General features: G+C 40.9%; 4 protein-coding genes across 6 annotated transcripts; 1 reads left to right on the forward strand and 3 right to left on the reverse strand.

Annotated features, from left to right (window-relative positions):
• LOC117737570 (homeobox protein CHOX-CAD-like) lies at nucleotides 1–4147 on the forward strand. The gene is made up of 3 exons (XM_034543618.1): nucleotides 1–435; nucleotides 1584–1732; nucleotides 2750–4147. Exons 1-3 carry the CDS (start codon nucleotides 102–104, stop codon nucleotides 2933–2935), a joined length of 669 nt encoding a protein of 222 aa, XP_034399509.1. The 5' UTR covers nucleotides 1–101; the 3' UTR covers nucleotides 2936–4147.
• Nucleotides 4148–9330: 5183 nt separating this feature from the next.
• On the reverse strand, nucleotides 9331–13328 carry LOC117737932. Of its 3 annotated transcripts, none has more exons than XM_034544189.1 (6): nucleotides 13070–13328; nucleotides 12248–12565; nucleotides 11852–12109; nucleotides 11633–11761; nucleotides 11313–11402; nucleotides 9331–10430 (listed from the first exon to the last, which is right to left on the reverse strand). In XM_034544189.1, the coding sequence occupies exons 1-6, from the start codon at nucleotides 13116–13118 to the stop codon at nucleotides 10246–10248; spliced, it is 1029 nt and encodes a 342-aa protein (XP_034400080.1). In that variant the 5' UTR covers nucleotides 13119–13328; the 3' UTR covers nucleotides 9331–10245. The 3 variants fall into 3 exon arrangements, with proteins under 3 accessions (XP_034400080.1, XP_034400079.1, XP_034400078.1); XM_034544188.1 differs by having other exon boundaries at nucleotides 11313–11426; XM_034544187.1 differs by having other exon boundaries at nucleotides 11313–11426; nucleotides 11531–11761.
• Nucleotides 13329–13680: 352 nt separating this feature from the next.
• On the reverse strand, nucleotides 13681–15286 carry LOC117737527 (hemicentin-2-like). The gene is made up of 3 exons (XM_034543563.1): nucleotides 14845–15286; nucleotides 14449–14706; nucleotides 13681–14352 (listed from the first exon to the last, which is right to left on the reverse strand). Exons 1-3 carry the CDS (start codon nucleotides 15080–15082, stop codon nucleotides 14153–14155), a joined length of 696 nt encoding a protein of 231 aa, XP_034399454.1. The 5' UTR covers nucleotides 15083–15286; the 3' UTR covers nucleotides 13681–14152.
• Nucleotides 15287–16076: 790 nt separating this feature from the next.
• LOC117737935 (hemicentin-2-like) lies at nucleotides 16077–17817 on the reverse strand. Its single transcript, XM_034544191.1, has 3 exons — nucleotides 17643–17817; nucleotides 16481–16798; nucleotides 16077–16342 (listed from the first exon to the last, which is right to left on the reverse strand). The coding sequence occupies exons 1-3, from the start codon at nucleotides 17689–17691 to the stop codon at nucleotides 16077–16079; spliced, it is 633 nt and encodes a 210-aa protein (XP_034400082.1). The 5' UTR covers nucleotides 17692–17817.
• Between the last annotated feature and the right edge of the window lie 1279 nt (nucleotides 17818–19096).

Raw genomic sequence — 19096 nt, forward strand, 5'->3', positions numbered from 1 at the left:
CGCATGCTGGGAATAAACAAGGAGGCCTAACATGCTCCAGGTAGTTTGATTCCCCGAGGTCTACCCGAGAGTCCCCCTACCTGTCGGTCGAGGGCACCGGTATGTACCCGAACTCACAGTCGGCCAGACAACCGGCTCAGACACTGTCACTGAACAGTCAGTACTTCCCACCATCGTATGACTTCACCGGTTATCATCATGTCCCGGGAGTCGGCGACCCGTCGACAAGTGGCTGGAACTCCGTCTACGCTCCCCGGGAGGAGTATCCGTTCAGCTTCCCGGGGTCAAGCCCCAACACCGGGCAGGTCAACTTCTCCTCCCCGGAGCTGAGCGTCACGCCTCACGCCGCTGGAGGAACGTACAACTTCATCTCCGGACAGGACCCCTTCAGCTCCAGGAGGAGACCACATGAACTCATCAGACCGTCCTTTACAGGTGGGACTTAAGACTTCATACTGGAGACAGCCATAGAGCTCACCATAGGCTTATTATGGGCTGCATGGCGCAGTGGCCTATGATTCATTGTACATGTTAAGATATAAAGATACATTTAAAGAATTATAATTGATTACAAAGGTTGTTTTTTTTTAATCTGATATTGTTTTAAAACACATGTTCTTATCTATCTCAGGTGGAATTTACTGATAATCTAACAGGAAAAGTGTCATCTTGATAACACTTACCCTCAGGGTAAGGACACTCAAAGTAGCATAACTTGTATTGTTGCAGTCCCCAGTCCAGTCACAAGATGATGACAAGCTAAACGCCAGTTGAGTGGGTGTACAGATGATAGATATGGTCAAACGCATATTCATAGACAGGAATGATTTCAACATGTACACAGAGTGAAGTCTGACTGACTACACACACACATTCATCAAGCGTTTCGCCTCTCCCTTCCGCCAGCATGGTTTGAGATGTCAATGCAAAGCGAACAGTGCACAGGAAGTCTGCAGAAATGTCATTCCCCACCCTCTCTGTCCACTGGGTGGGTGCAAAAGGGTGACAACCTGCTAGATAACACGGGTACTAGAGGAAGTCTGCAGATGTCAAACCTAATGTCCTCTTAAGGCAAACCCTCAGCCCTTATTGTGTGTGTGTGTGTGTGTGTGTGTGTGTGTGTGTGTGTGTGTGTGTGTGTGTGTTGGTCTGCCTCAATCGATGTTAGATCAATACCTCTGACTACCCTGTGTGTGTGTGTGTGTGTGTGTGTGTGTGTGTGTGTGTGTGTGTGTGTGTGTGTGTGTGTGTGTGTGTGTGTGTGTGTCAATGAATAGCTGCCTGTGTAAACACCTATGTAAACACCACTCATAGTGATAAGGAGAACCACTGATGCAATGCAGAGGGGAGTCTTTACATGACTTATAGTTAGCGTGATTAATAGAGTTAATGAGGCTTTGAGTGGCGCCTGAACTTGAACGTGGCACCAGACGTCTTCATATTAGTCATCTGTTTTGACACAGCTCACACTGCACGTGACAATCATGTTTAACGCACCTCTTTACTTACATTCACAAAGTCAGTCAATCATCCAATCTGGTATTTGTTGTTTTACTAAATCAGGGTTATTTTGTGTGATTCAGGAACGAAGACACGCACTAAAGACAAGTACAGGGTGGTGTACACTGACCACCAACGCCTGGAGCTGGAGAAGGAGTTTCAATGCAACCGATATATCACCATGAGGAGGAAGAGCGAGCTGTCAATGTTGCTGAGCCTCTCTGAGAGACAGGTGAGCCTGGAGCAAATTAAAGTTAGACTGAGAAAGGTAAGGGGCAGAGAGAACAGGTTAGAAACATACGGGGCCTTACTGAAAAAGAAATAAGCAAATGTAAAATAAAAATCAACCCCAAACTCTTTAACATTGTTAAAGAGGGTCATTACCTATAAAGGGTCTGTAATGTAGCATGGGGACACCAGGTGAGATCCACAAACTAGTAATTGGGCTCATGGGCAGCAAATGCCTCCTTTTTACACACAACTGTTATGGTCATCCTGCAAACAGCTGATCAATACCGTGAGGCGCAGCTTAAAGCTCCAGTAAAAGATAAGTCAAATTAATATTTCAACTATGTAACTCTTGCTGAACAACAGCCACTGTGGCCACAAGTTGTAGTTGCAAGCTTCTTGTTAATGCATCAAAAGCTAGAGACCATTACTTGGTCGTACCAGACCAAGTAATAGCACTAAAAGTTCAGAGGGTACCGAAATTTGAAAACAGCTCTTAATTTGTAAGATATATAATGTGTTAGTTCTCCTTAAAAGTGATGTGACCTTGCACATCGTGAGAACCCTGCTGCTGTGTGAGGTTAAGAAAGAGGGCCTTCTTTTCACAATGTGAAAATTATGAAAGAAAAATAGGCTGTACTTTCTTCATGTCATTGTTGATATTTTAGTGATATAAGAAAATCAAAAATTGCAATTCCTAAAAACCCAGTGACACTCGGTGTCCTGAACGTTCTTCAACAACCCCGTTTGGAGGAACCAGCTTTAACCTCTGTAACCCATAATGTTATGTGGCCACCAAAACGTCTTGTATATATCTGGGAACGAAGGAAATGACTAAACTTAAGCAGAAGTAGGTGAGGCAGCGCCAATTGTCAACTGAAGACAACACACGTAATCACAAAGAGTCAAAGGAAAGCCAACATATAACAGAGAAAGCATCATTGCTATTTCTGATCATATCTTATAAACATCATATTGGAGCACACACTTAATAAATGTGTTTCTGACATTGATATCTCAGGTGAAGATTTGGTTTCAGAACAGACGTGCCAAAGAGAGGAAGATAAACCGCAAGAGGCTGCAGAATTCCCAGCAGGCCTCCACAACAACCCCCACCCCACCAGCTCTGGGTGGACCCGCTGACACCCACATCAACAACAGCCCCAGCAACAACATTTTGTCGAACACTATATCAGAGGACTACTAGGTTGATTTCATATGGAAGACTGATACAGCGTGAAATATGTACATACCTTATTTTTGTTTTTATAACTTTACCACACAATGAATGAAGATGATTCACAGCAACATTATGTTTTAATCCTGCACCTCCAACTTTCACAATGACGGGCACTCCACATGTCTGTTGCATTGATTGTCTCTGGTGGGCATTTGCCAATCACAGGACTTCAGTGTGTTTATATGGATAATTTTCAGCACCAATATACTGAGGACTAAGAATCACTGGATAACTTGCATTTGTCAAACTTGAGTGTCTTCTTTAAAACTAGTTAGTTAAATCCACAATGAAAAAGCATTTCAGAAGTTTTTATTTCTTGAATGTTGAAATTTGTCTGAAATCTTGGTGGGTAAGAGGGACAATGTGTTTGTCCGTCTATAGTCAAATATCTCCTTCATGAGTAGGAAAATAGTTCCAACCCTATTTGATTAAACTGCATGAGAAATCCAAATCTTAAAATCACCCTTGAACATAAAAAGGAAAATGCAGATTATGTAAAGAAATTAAAAAAGGGAAGTACAATGATGCAAATACATTTCTTTATCAGCATTTAAATTTACAGGAAATAGAGAGAGACAACAGAGATTTTACAGTTCTTACTTCTAAGTAAAGAAGAGAAGAAAAAAAAATGTTAATGCAGGATTTACCCTGAGAATAGATCATTCAAAAGTATAAACCAATGGGTTCAGTTAGGGAGGATGACAGCTGTGTTTGGTGGAATGGAAATGGTGAATGAACAGAAATTTTCTTTTTTAAAGAAATAAAAGCAGCATGATTTTGATATGAACACAAATGTCGTCATTTGGCATTGAACAGGTTAAAAAACTTAGTTGTTATAAGTTAGCTTATAATTTTAACTTACTTTTCAAAACCCTTTTTAGCTACAACTTTGTGATAGCAGCAAGGAACTGAGAGCAATCGTGTTTAGAAATGATCTCGAAATATCATCATGCTCAGGCAGCAGTATTTAGCCACATCCTGAAAAACAGCTGCTACATGACTCATGGTCCACCGACATTGTATCGCTATATGCCGACATGCAGACACACAATATGTATGAAATGTTAAAGTATGTACTACATTGCACATGTTAGCACACGTCAACATCGTGCCTGGTTGTATGTTAAAGAAGAGGAAGAAAAAGTGGCAAATGTGGAAATGTAAATTGTGTCCTGACAATCGGCCAAGAATTGCAAAAACCTTCTTTTCAAAATAAACCACTGTACCACCAACTTTGTGCAACTCGTCATAATTTCCTTGTTTTCAACTATATGTTGGTTGTGCTGCATATGAAATAAAAATCAAAGTGTATAGGTTTATCAAGTTTTTTCTCTTAATTCTCACTTTTAGTTGTTTGAAACATTTCCGAGAAAAGCTTCTTAAATAAATTTGTGGTACCAATGAGGAAGTGAAGCAATGGTGTACAGACTTATCTGCCCACAAAATTACGATTACTAAATACATGGAATTACTGAAATTATGACCCGAGATGACTTCTGTTTTGAACCATCCATCCATCCATCCATTATCACCCGCTTATCCGGGGTCGGGTCGCGGTGGCAGCAGGTTCAGCAGGCCGACCCAGGCCTCCCTCTCACCCGCAACACTTTCCAGCTCATTCTGGGGGATCCCGAGGCGTTCCAAGGCCAGCCGGGAGATATAATCCCTCCAGCGTGTCCTCGGTCTTCCCCGGGGCCTCCTACCAGTTGGACGTGCCCGGAAAACCTCTAATGGGAGGCGTCCAGGAGGCATCCTAACTAGATGCCCGAACCACCTCAGCTGACTCAACACGAAGGAGCAGCGACTCGACTCCAAGCTCCCCCCTGATGTCCGAGCTCCTTACCCTATCTCTAAGGCTGAGCCCGGCCACCCTACGGAGGAAGCTCATTTTGGCTGCTTGTATCCAAGATCTCGTTCTTTCGGTCACGACCCAGAGTTCGTGACCATAGGTGAGGGTTGGAACGTAGACCGACCAGTAAATGGAGAGCTTTGCCTTCCGGCTCAGCTCCCTCTTCACCAAGACGGACCGGTACAGCGCCTGTTTTACTGCTGCAGCCGCACCGATCCGCCTGTCGATCTCCCGCTCCACCTTACCCTCACTCGTGAACAAGACCCCGAGATACTTGAACTACTTCGCTTGGGGCAGGCAGTTTGCCCCCCACCTGGAAAAAAACCCATACTGATAACTACTGAATCAAAATTCAACAATTTTAAATAAAGAAAAGATCTCTTGAAATTAAAACATAAGTCACCTGGAGGATATCTTTAATAAAAAACTGACATGCTCAGGATTGAAGAATTGGCACCAGCCACCAGTTTTGTTTTTATAATTGGATTTTGGCATGGTTGGGTAACATCACATGAATGTGTCATGACAATGACTAAATCACCTGGTTTATATGAGGAAACAAATTAATGTTTAATTGTGGTCCAAACAAACCTATGCTACGGTGCAACAGTTATATCTCTTTGGATTTCCGCTATACACCTTTTAAAAGGCTTACTGCTGCAACAGTACTGGAAAATTTGGTACAATTGTTGTTTTGAACAAAGTAGCAACATGATACTTTATTGTTGGAGCAGCTTTATTACACTCCTCCTGTGTTGTCAATTATTTGCTCACTAGTATGTCGGTCAGAAGTTCAACTGTGTTTCTATGAGAGGGCACTAAAAAATTGATCTCAGGTGGTTGTTTAAGGACACTATAACTATCATGAACCATAAAAACACATTTTATTGTTCTGTAAATCATCTCAATTGGAAGTCCATGTTTGTCAACGTTTAACCTCAAGCTATCAAACCAAACCTCTCTCTTTGATTAAATGCACAGTAACCACTAAAATACATATCAAATACATATATGTTCTTGTGCACAAGGCGCAAATGGTTGTACATGTGTATATATATATATATATATATATATATATATATATATATATATATATATATATATCCATCCATCCATCCATCCATTATCACCCGCTTATCCGGGCTCGGGTCGCGGTGGCAGCAGGTTCAGCAGGCCGACCCAGGCTTCCCTCTCACCCGCAGCACTTTCCAGCTCATTCTGGGGGATCCCGAGGCGTTCCAAGGCCAGCCGGGAGATATAATCCCTCCAGCGTGTCCTCGGTCTTCCCCGGGGCCTCCTACCAGTTGGACGTGCCCGGAAAACCTCTAATGGGAGGCGTCCAGGAGGCATCCTGACTAGATGCCCGAACCACCTCAGCTGACTCCTTTCGACACGAAGGAGCAGCGACTCGACTCCAAGCTCCCCCCTGATGTCCGAGCTCCTTACCCTATCTCTAAGGCTGAGCCCGGCCACCCTACGGAGGAAGCTCATTTCGGCCGCTTGTATCCGAGATCTCGTTCTTTCGGTCACGACCCAGAGTTCGTGACCATAGGTGAGGGTTGGAACGTAGACCGACCAGTAAATGGAGAGCTTTGCCTTCCGGCTCAGCTCCCTCTTCACTAAGACGGACCGGTACAGCGCCTGTTTTACTGCTGCAGCCGCACCGATCCGCCTATCGATCTCCCGCTCCACCTTACCCTCACTCGTGAACAAGACCCCGAGATACTTGAACTCCTTCGCTTGGGGTAGGCAGTTTGCCCCCACCTGGAGGGAGCAATCCGCCGGTTTCCGGCAGAGCACCATGGCCTCAGATTTGGAGGTGCTAACTCTCATCCCTGCTGCTCCATGTTGTTCTTTCGGGCTAAGCCCGACCGGGCCCCATGGGCGAAAGCCCGGCCACCAGACGCAGATGAGCTCCCCTCCTGGGTCTGGCTCCGGGAGGGTGCCCCGGTTTCCCTTGTCCGGGCAAGGTGGCTACAATCCGTGGGCTGCTTATCATCAGGGTTTGTTGAACCGCTCTTAGTCTGGGCTCTCCCCCGAGACCTGTTTGCCTTGGGAGACCCTACCAGGGGCTGACGCCCCGGACAACATAGCTCCCAGGATCACTGAGCCACTCAAACTATATATATATATATATATATATTTTATGTATATATACACACACACACGTGTGTGTGTGTCTGTGTGTGTGTGTTTCCTTTAAAAACTAAAGTAAGACTAATTTAGCATAACTTTTCAAATCAATATGTAAAAAGTTATTCTCTGCAAAGAGGTTCTTTCAGTGTTTCAGATGGTGACACTAAACTGTGAAAAGAAGGGTGGCTTTGGTTATACACTTCCTGACCTCATAACAAGCTCATAGCAAAAGGCTGTTGGTAGATATAAAAGCTTCTTTATTTTATTTTATTTCATTTTTAGCGTTACCTAAATGTGTCCTTAGCATTCAACCCGGCCTAAACATTAGTAGCAGTGGGCTTGGGTGAACTTGGGGTTCAGTGTCACACGTAAGGACACTTCGACATGTAGACAGGAGGGACAGGGGATCGAACCGCGGACTTTGAGCCTATCAACCGAACCATGTGATCACGGTTAAAGAAATGTGTTTCTCCAAAATGTTTACGATGAGTTGCCCTGTCCATTCTCCTGTCTACTAGACTCACAATGTGAATTGGATTTAAACAAGTAACTTAACGCATAGGACTTCTTTCTGACCAATCCATATACAGTATATTTCTGCCCTCCCTGTTTAATGTTACATGCAGTCGAGCACACTCTCCTATGGTTTGGAGCATGTAAACTGCACTATGGTTAACTCAAGAAATGGGGCATTTAGAATAGGCAGGAAAAGAAAGAGTCTGAGTGATATTTAGATTAGTTAATATCGTATAGGATTTGATCCGTGGACTCACATTATTATTAGCTCTTGCTGAGAAATTTGTGGAGAATATACTTAGCATTCAAAGCGAATAAGGTCAGAGTCAATACTTAAAACTGTCATGTCCAAGAAACTCGATTGTTCACCGTTGGCAGAGGGGGAACATGTTTTCATGTCATAAATATGGCTGCTTCATAAACTCCTGTCTTTGTTGTTACTCGTGCTTCACGACTGTGACTTCAACGTTGAGTCACAGTCCAGCAATGAGTGTCATGTCCAAGAAACACTGTCAAGTTAATTTAATCAGTATGTCTTGTTCCTTCCCCTGTGTGTTTCCCCGCTGGTCTGATTGTCTGCCTCGCCCCTGATTGTTTCCACCTGTGCCCTTACCCTGTGTATATATTGTCTGCGTCTCTCTTTGTCCGGGGCCAGTTCGTCTTGTCCTTTGTGCCAGAGAACCAGTGTATCCATGCCATTTGCGATTTACCAGGTTTTGTTCCTCAGGTCCCTAGTTCGGTCGTGACAAAAACATGTAATTTTCTTGTTCGAGATATATATCTAGTTGTAATAATTAAGGCTCGATTGTTGGCCATTAGTCTCACGTTGTGCAATGAAGGTTTATTCTGAAAACATATGTCATAATAATAAAGCTTATTTATACACATATCAAAGCGAGCAGCAAAGTGTTTCACAGGCAGTCGTGAAAAAAACGAAGAATAGCATACAATACAAATACACGCACATTAAATAAATATCTACAAACAAGTAAGAATCAAATCTGAAGATCGGGGCTAACAGGAAGTAACTTTGACTCCTGACTTGACCTCAGCTCTCGTCCACTTTCCAGGCGAGGCGCAGTTCATCTTGAACAAGCCTTTATTATTTATTATTTTGCAGCATGATGAACCTTGTTAATCCTTGTTTTTTTCTTTGTAGGTTATTATTGTAGGCCTTTATTTGATTCCCCAGTTTTGCTTAGTTTATTTTGGACAGGCCTAATAAAAAGGCCTTTTTTATCGAAGATTTGACCATTAATATAATTTCCTTGACAGCAGCTCCCGTCCCTGCATATTTGATTATTTCAATAAAACCTTTGATTTTATATTGAAAACACAAACTGTCTTTTGTCAGTAATGGATCTCTGTCCCTTACCATTTTTCAAAGCGTAATTAATTAATGTTTCTTTTTTCCCCCCTTATTGTCCATGACACATTTGTTTAAGCCCGTAATATTGTGGTTTGTGATTAGAACAATTTCAGGCAGGAATATGTACCTCTTTTAAGATCTGAAGTTTGTATTTGTACTTTCTCTAACAATGAAACATGTTTAACATGACCTTCGTTTTACCATCTATCCTTTTTTCACCTGCCAATGGCACAAGAATGGCTGAAAATTACATATTGATCTAGTACTCAATTACATGAGGTTTTATACTGATCTTTCCTCATTCAAATCGCAAATCAAAACCCACCTGTTCAGAACTGCTTTTAATGTGTGATTGTTTGTTTTTGGTTTTCTTTCTTATCAGGGTCCGAGCGACTTAAAAGTCCCTATTTATTTGTTTTATTTGTTTTACCTGTATTTTAGCTATTCTTATTTATTTATTTTTAGCTTTTAGGATGTTTTAATTATGTGAAGTGTCTTTGAGTATTATGAAAAGCGCTATATAAATTAAATGCATTATTATTATTATTATTTTATTTAATTCCATGCAGATGGCTGTATTTATTTTCAAATCAAAAACCTTCTTGAAAGTTAACTGACTGGTTAATATTAGATCATGAAAAATAAGCATGAATGTGCTCAACTGACTAACTTGAAGACATGGGCGGAGGAAACATCTAGAACTAAATAGAGAAACGTGATGGTTTTAAAAGATATACGCATTGAATGCTCAGTATGACCAGTTGAATAAGTTCCTCTTGGTAAAGGAGAAAAAGTAAAAAGCGAAGGAACTACATGTATCAGTTGCAGGCAATTCTGAGATGCAATGTAATTCAGCTGCCGACATACATTCAACTGTATGTCGGCAGCTACTAAAATTGACAAAAAACTAAATAATTTTTCTTTTAGAGGTGGCGACATGATTAAAACTACACAACCCACTCCTATTAATCATTACATTAAGGGTAAATGTAAACATTAACTGAACCAAACGTAATAACATTGTCTTAATAATCACCCCAGCAACTGACAAACCAAGTTTGAAAACTTGAAATAAGCAGAAGTGTCAACACCAAACAGGTGGTTGCTACACACTTCCTGAGAGGCATTACTCTACAAACGTATGGCCAGAGAGCCAAAGGAAGATCGCATGGTCTAATTTTACATTTACTCCTACAAACGTCTAGTGAAAAACTAGTAAAAAATAAATGTTCTGAGAAAATGTCCACAAATTGTAGAAGACGAGAGTGAAACTGGTTTAAAATAACATCTGAGCGATATGAGATATTTTCCAACTGTAAATCGCATTAAATTAAGGTGAAAAGCCTCCTGGCCTCTTGACAGACTTCTCCATTTGCCTTCAGTGGTGCAGTCTTTAAACACTGTGAATCACCTGCCTTTACGGACTTTGGCGTACATGCACTCATCTTCTGCTGGTTCAACAGTCGGTCGACGTCGCTCTGACAGCATGACTTCGCCGTACTCCACCTCCATCTCGGCTCTTTGCTGCGGCTGCCTCCCCGGTCGCTGCACAATCCTCACATCAGCATATATCAATTCCTGGTCACCTTCTTCTGCAAAGTGAAAGGAAAGAGTGGCACAAATATATATTTAATGCTGAGATATACCCAGTACTCCAATACTGTACTGAAGTACACATTTGAGGTACTTGTACTTTACTGGAATCTTTCATGACACTTTCTACTGTCAGGACTCAGCCAGCCGGACTCCCTCCTCAGCCCGTTCACACAGTGACACCCGGTACCTCAGAGCACGCTGCCAGGGAGCTACGGGCTTGGAGGCGGGGACAAGCCAGGTGAGCTCCAACTCACACCTGAAGCCACTCAGCTCGTCCCACAGCTGCAGCTCGTCAGCTCGTTGTATTCGGGGGGATAAAGATCAGGACTGTCTGTGTTGACGTTGCGAGTTCGTGCCATGATGTCCGTGGACTTTCCTCCTTGTGTCGTCACTGAACTTTCCCTCGTGTCTTTGCTGACTTTTTTGTGTGGAGTATTTTCTTGGATTTTTTGGGGTTTGATGTTCGATCACCCGTGGACTAAGGGGACACTTTGAGTTTTTTGTGTTTCTTTTCTAAGTGACTTGTTGTGCTCAATAAACTACGCCGTGTGTTCGGCTAGAACTAAACCTTGCTGTTGTCGTGCGCTTGGGGTCAGAGACAAACCATAACATCTACTACTTCATTCAATCAACTACAACAATCAAATCATGCTCTTATAATCATGCTAAATATATTGGTATAACTGAATAACATACGTACATGTTTCCGCATTGAGTACTTTGAGCATTAATACTTTATGTAAATGTTCCAGATTATTACATATGTTTAAGTATAACATGTTCAATACTTGATACAGAGTTTTATTTTCTCATGTGTAGTATTAAACTAGAGATTTAAAAAAGGTTTATGTTTGGAAAAGGGAAGTTTTGTTTCATACCTTTAGGTTTGTTGTTTTGCTTTTTCCTCTGAGCACAGACTACAGCCACCCCGACTACTAACAGAAGTACAAGTACAGCCAGTACATAAGCTGTTATTTGTAAGTAGAATGTTTCTGTAATAAAAGAAACAAGAGACACACATATATTTAAGTTAGCAAACAAAGATATGGGAAATGACGGAAATAAATTAATTGCAGCAGAGTTAGTTTTCACTTACTAATAATGTCCCATGAGTCATCAGTTGGGGGGTGAGTCACAGTGTTATTGGAGGATGTGCTATTAGTGGGGTTAATTGACACTGTGATGCCAGACTCCTTACCAGGATGGGAGGTTGCTGTGATTGTGGTGGAAGCTGCTGTTGGCTCAATACACTGCGTATTATTGGCTGCATACACCCACTGTGATATGTGCGTCCCATTGGGTGAGGTGCAGTTTATGTATAGGAAGCCTGTGGTAAAGGCAAAGATCAATGACGGGTGTACAGCTAATCATTAGTATTGTTACCTTCAGACCTTTGTCTTCTCACACTCTCACTCACCACAGGTAGATATGTTCACTTCCTTTAAGTCACTACTGACGTTATTCCAGACCGAGCAGACCAGCCGTCCTGAGACGTGTTGTCTCAGAGTGATTTTGTGAGTCTCAGTGTTTCCAGTGAGGAGCTCAAAGTCTGTCAGAGCTTTTCCATCCAGAGTCCAGCTGTACTGAGGACTGTCCGCTCCCTGAGAGGAGCAGGACACCTCCATCTCTCCCTGGGACAGACACTGAGAGACCAGCCCGACAGAGGACACAGGAGCTGAAGGAAACACTCAGATTACTTTTCATATCGACGTAACCTTGGTCATTCTAGAGTTTCTAATACAGAGCAGTCCAGACATTGATACACATACACAGCATGTAGAATATGAGATGCATGTAATAAATAGTTATTTACCTTGAATGGTTAACTGTAGAGTCCGCGCTGATTTCTGTCCATTTAAATCAAAGGTCTTAAGTGTATATTCACCACCATCAGTCCTGCTCAGTTGACAGATCATAAATGTTCCATTTTTGGGTGTAACGAAGGATCTGTTTGCTATCAGATTAGATTCAGAGATATTCTTTCTCACACTCAGTATTATGTGGGTTTTATTCAACAATTGGTATCTAAGTAAGTTAGAGTGTTTGTTCATCAGCTGGAGGACCACAGTTCCTCCCAAAGCTCCATAACACTGAGCTCTGTCCTGTGTGCCATCACAGTGGGTTACTACACCTGGAAATAATAAAAAGGAAAACGTTAAAAAGCAGAGCTGCACTGTGGTGTGTGCCATCACAGTAGGTTACTACACCTGGACATTTTGGAACAAAAATATGAAAGTGTTTTAGGCGTATGCAAATCTAAAGCATCAATCTTGGGTTTGGTGCAGCTGATATAATTTGACGTGGTATAACTCATACAATGCTTTATCTTAAACTTTCAAGTGACTTTAAGAGAAAAAGGAATCACTGTCAGGGATGAAGTAATGTAATATTAATATTTAGAAAGTTTGCCCAATGACTTGAGATAGATTTCCGATTTGCTATTGTTCTTAGAAATTACTATATTTTTTAAAAGCTACAGAACCTCAGAAGAGCTCAAAAAGTTTCAAACAGCAGACTCTTATATCTTAGTTGATCGATAAAGGTGATATTTCCTCAGAACCAACAGTTATTTGACCTGCATCATTGGGGAGAATGTCTAAAATCACCACTTGGTGTTAAAAGTTAAACAGCTCACCGTGAGAGACTCCGAGTAGCATCACTACCAGTCCAACCACAGCTTCCATGTCTCCTCAGTGTTCAGTCTCTGTTGAGTCAGCAGCCTACAGACAAATGTTTCTACTTTTACCCCAAAAGCAAACATGCACATCTTACTGAAGATCCTGAAATGGGTCTCGTTAGGGAACCGACTCTGAAGAGAATGTGTAAAAACTTAGTATCGACCAGAGCGTTGTTGTATTCGCCTTTTAATAGGGAGAGAAGAGAAAAGGAAGTGATATGGGTTTCACTTCCCCTTTTAGCCTCCAACCACATGACCTATAGGCGATAGACTGAGTGGAAGAGAGGGACACATTCCTCCTTCCTGCTGAAAGAGGATTTGAGATTACAGCAGCTGGTATTTGTCATCCCTCCATCTCATTATATCCAATAAAATGAGTATATGATACATCCTATCAATCATCTCTTAATGAATGATTACAACTTAAATTTAACGAAACATTGTCTGAAACCTGTCTCTGCCACATAAACTATTTACATACACACAACTATATTTTTTATTCTGATTATTGAAATCTTCAGATTAAAATGTTAAAATAATTACAAATGATATATATATATGGTCTTTAATACACATTTTTAATGCAAAATATCAATTTTTAGAATATACATAGCTTCTATGTCAAGTACCTGTTAGTCTGTAATCTTGTCGCTTCTAATAAAAATATCTGTTTCCATCCATTTTTCAGATAATCCAGTGTGTTTTATAATATCTGATTTACACAAAGAAGTGGGAGAAACAAATGCTTAATCCTTCAATTATCTAAACATACATTGTTTTCCCCAGAGGGTGACGATGTGGAAATTTATGTACAATAATTTCAAAATGGCATAAAAATTAGTTGCTGTGCTAATATGACAATTAAACTGCGCTGTGGGCCTCTGGATGCTTCATCACCCTCCAAAGGCACCAGTGCACTGAACATTTCACAACAAGACAATCTCTCTGTGGGAATTAATTCAAAAGAAAGCGTCCTTCTTTCACCAAGCAACAACTGTAGTGACCGAGTGAAAAGAGTCAGACGGCACTGGATTCACACAGTTACAGTTCGGATGCAGAACTTCTCACTTCAACCATCACAACAGAGTTCTCCTGTTGGTCCATCTGTCCACAGACAACAGAGCCTTCAGCCATCTGGTTTTTCTTTTTCTTCCAAGCAAAAAAGACGATGATCCCAATCAATGCAAGAATAACCACAGCGGCACGTACTCCACATATGAGCAGGGAGAAATATGCCTGGACTAAGAGACACAAAAATCACATGTCAACTTAGTGTGTGTACATTTAATCTTAGTGTCATAAATATCAGGTGTTTGTTTACTCACACTCTCACTCACCACAGGTAGATAAGTTCACTTCCTTTAAGTCACTACTGACGTTATTCCAGACCGAGCAGACCAGCCGTCCTGAGACGTGTTGTCTCAGAGTGATTTTGTGAGACTCAGTGTTTCCAGAGAGGAGCTCAGAGTCTGTCAGAGCTTTTCCATCCAGAGTCCAGCTGTACTGAGGACTGTCCGCTCCCTGAGAGGAGCAGGACACCTCCATCTCTCCCTGGGACAGACACTGAGAGACCAGCCCGACAGAGGACACAGGAGCTGAAGGAAACACTCAGATTACTTTTCATATCGACGTAACCTTGGTCATTCTAGAGTTTCTAATACAGAGCAGTCCAGACATTGATACACATACACAGCATGTAGAATATGAGATGCATGTAATAAATAGTTATTTACCTTGAATGGTTAACTGTAGAGTCCGCGCTGATTTCTGTCCATTTAAATCAAAGGTCTTACGTGTATATTCACCACCATCAGTCCTGCTCAGTTGACAGATCATAAATGTTCCATTTTTGGGAGTAACGAAGGATCTGTTTGCTATCAGATTAGATTCAGAGATATTCTTTCTCACACTCAGTATTATGTGGGTTTTATTCAACAATTGGTATCTAAGTAAGTTAGAGTGTTTGTTCATCAGCTGGAGGACCACAGTTCCTCCCAAAGCTCCATAACACTGAGCTCTGTCCTGTGTGCCATCACAGTGGGTTACTACACCTGGAAATAATAAAAAGAAAAAGTTTAAAAAGCAGAGTGGCACTGTGGTGTAGTCCAAAGTCCAAAGACATGCAGCTTAAGTTAATTGGAGACTCTAAATTGCCCGTAGGTGTGAATGAGAGTGTAATTGTTTGTCTGTCTCTATATGTGCACTGAGATAAACTGGAAACCTGTCCAGGGTGAACCTTGCCTTCGCCCAATGTCAGCTGGGATCGGCTCCAGGCCCTCACCCCCAGCGACCCTGAATAGGATAAGCGGTTTGGATAATGGAATGGAATGGAAGTGTAAAAAGCAATATATGACATGGCAAGTACTGATGCACCTAAACTAATCTAGAATATTTTGATTTTAAGTCATGGTGCAGCCATAACACCAAGATGTCTTAATGTTCATGTGAAGGTAAACATTGTGTAACTGCAATGAAATATCAGTACAATGTATTAATGTGTATATTTGTGTCTTTCAAGCAACTTTCAGGTACATGTTGTATGGAAATGAGGGTTCACTGGATTTATAAAGAACATGAGTGAAATATTAATTAGGTTTAATTAGTTTGAATAAAATGTTATAAAAACAAGGTAAAGAAAAATTGAAATACAATTATTTGAATCCGTTAATTTATTTTTCAAACATAAAAAAGGATGGTTGAATTGTACTTCCTTACATGCAGAAAGCAAGATGTTCTATATTGAAATAGATGTGACTATAAAACATTTCACAAAGACCACATGCACAAACTTCCCTCTGCCTGACAGTGCCTTTAGTTATTGAATACATTGTACTTCATGTGGGACAGCATGTTGTAATTGTGACTGAGCATTATCAGCATTAGTTTTATAACTGAATTTGTGTGTGTGTGTGTGTGTGGGGGGGGGGGGGTATCGTTACCTTCAGACCTTTGTCTTCTCACACTCTCACTCACCACAGGTAGATAAGTTCACTTCCTTTAAGTCACTACTGACGTTATTCCAGACCGAGCAGACCAGCCGTCCTGAGACGTGTTGTCTCAGAGTGATTTTGTGAGACTCAGTGTTTCCAGAGAGGAGCTCAGAGTCTGTCAGAGCTTTTCCATCCAGAGTCCAGCTGTACTGAGGACTGTCCACTCCCTGAGAGGAGCAGGACACCTCCATCTCTCCCTGGGACAGACACTGAGAGACCAGCCCGACAGAGGACACAGGAGCTGAAGGAAACACTCAGTTTACTTTTCATATCGACGTAACCTTGGTCATTCTAGAGTTTCTAATACAGAGCAGTCCAGACATTGATACACATACACAGCATGTAGAATATGAGATGCATGTAATAAATAGTTATTTACCTTGAATGGTTAACTGTAGAGTCCGCGCTGATTTCTGTCCATTTAAATCAAAGGTCTTAAGTGTATATTCACCACCATCAGTCCTGCTCAGTTGACAGATCATAAATGTTCCATTTTTGGGTGTAACGAAGGATCTGTTTGCTATCAGATTAGATTCAGAGATATTCTTTCTCACACTCAGTATTATGTGGGTTTTCTTCAACAATTGGTATCTAAGTAAGTTAGAGTGTTTGTTCATCAGCTGGAGGACCACAGTTCCTCCCAAAGCTCCATAACACTGAGCTCTGTCCTGTGTGCCATCACAGTGGGTTACTACACCTGGAAATAATAAAAAGAAAAAGTTTAAAAAGCAATATTTATAGCATGGCAAGTACTGATGCACCATAGAAGTATTCTAGAATATTTCAATGTTAAGTCATGGTGCAGCCATACAACCAAGATGTCCTGATGTTTCCTGTGAAGGTAAATATCAGTACAATGTAATAATTTATATTGTGTTGTCTTTCAAGCAACTTTCAGGAACATGTTGTATGGAAATGAGGGTTCACTAGATTTATAAAGAACATGAGTGAAATATTAATTAGTTTAAATAAAATGTTATAAAAACAAGGTAGAGAAAAAACTAAATACAAGTATTTTAATTAGTTCATTTCTTTTAAAACATGAAAAGGGTATGGTTGAATTGTACTTCCTTTTATGAAGAAGAGAAAATGTTCTTTATTGAAATAAATAGATGTGACTATAAAACATTTCACAAATACCTCATGCACAAACTTCCCTCTGCCTAACAGTGCCTTTAGTTATTTAATACATTGTACTTAATGTGGAACAACATATAGTAATTGTGACTGAGCATTATCATTAGCTTTATAACTGAATGTGCAATCCTTCTAATAATCTGCAGTAGTTGAGTGAGAATTAAATAAATCTAGCGTCATAAATTACACCACAGTTTGTTTCAACATAATGTATGGCAGTCAATTGAAGATGAAAAAAAACAACATATCTAATTGTATTCCATTATTGTATGTGTCATGCCTCTTGTATGAATTTGGTCCCAGTGTGGGTCAGAGGTTGCGCTGCAAAGCACAGCAATGGAGATGATGTGTATATATTTGATCCAGCTGCATGAAATGTGTCTGTTTAAAGTGAAACAGCTCACTGTGAGAGACTCCGAGTAGCATCACAAACAGTCCGATCACAGCTTCCATGTCTCCTCAGTGCTCAGCCTCTGTTGACCCAGTCAGCAGCTTTCTGACGAACCTTATTCAATATAGAAAAAATGCTCACACCTCTCTTCTCTAGTGATCAGCTTCAGATAAGAAAAGAAGTCAGCTATCATCTGAATGAGTTCCTCATTTATGAACATAGAACAGTATGAATAGGTGTGGTTAAAGCCTTAAAAGGATGCTGAAGACAAACTATTTTACAGAAGTTTGGAAATGGTTTCTGAAGATTACAAGTTGAGTTTCTGTACCGAGAAAAGCATCCTTTGCAACACAGCTTCTCACACATAGAGCTTCTCTTTTATTCTGTTATCTCTGTCTTTTACGTTCTGCGCTCAATCATCCTCGAAAATATAACATACGGATGTTAATATTAAAACATTTGCAATAAAGTGTGAAAAGTGTGTCAACGTTACAAACCTATATAGTCGCAAGATATTTGGAAATGTCTTCTTTTTTGTTACCGTGGCTTGTTACCGTAATTTTCAACTCTGCTAAACTAATTCTACATCTGCAGAAAATGTATTTATAAATGAGATGAGTGGTGCACTTAGAGGTGGGAGGTTTTCCCCCCCGGGTTAAATTCCTTCTTGAGTTTGGAGAAGAGTTGAAAAGGAGGAAAAGGCCGGTCAGTTGCACGAAGAGGGCCTAAAGGAGGAGATCAAGCGACCCTCTGCCAAATGCGTCTGTTGTTGTTGAAGCCATGTATAGCTGTCCTCGTTAATGCCGAATTTGTTTAATTCTTCAATTCAATGTCAAACTTCTCTTGTACAGTCTCTGGTCAAAACATATCGCATTAGACGTTGAAGAGTCTTTTGAGGAAAAGAGTCGCCTGTTAAAATAGTAACATATTACTAGCCTGTTTTGTGCAAACATGTGTCAACTCTGTAGCCCAGTAAAAAAGATATATTATATATATTAATACATTATATTCACAGGATTTAAACTCATATCTTTGGTTGGAAAACAGTCGGTGATAAGAGGCATTTTAACTACACCACAATATAACAGCTCCTGAAGGCAGAAGGCACCAGATCAATTTGTGACCACACTGCCCGTGTGACATTGAGTATTTTGCCGTGAACTGGAAAAGTTTGTTTGGTTTCTCAAACAAATAGGCGGCTGTTTAAAATCCGACAATTCAAAGCGTCTTTGTAGCGCTGCAAAATGAATGGGGCAGGTGTGGGTGATGTTGTCTTGAGGTGAAAATACACAACGTGGACAATAAGGCATCAGAGGCAACAAGAAAAGCCATAACATTAAGAATTCAACCAGCCAAGAACACAGAGATGTCAAACAGTTGAGTTCATTTGAGTTGAATAAGGGAAAGACATAATCACATTACATTTGTCTCACATAGCATCACATTAATACATGGTGGGCACACCCA

Source organism: Cyclopterus lumpus, chromosome 10 (assembly GCF_009769545.1).
Source record: "Cyclopterus lumpus isolate fCycLum1 chromosome 10, fCycLum1.pri, whole genome shotgun sequence".
NCBI classification, from domain to species: domain Eukaryota; kingdom Metazoa; phylum Chordata; class Actinopteri; order Perciformes; family Cyclopteridae; genus Cyclopterus; species Cyclopterus lumpus.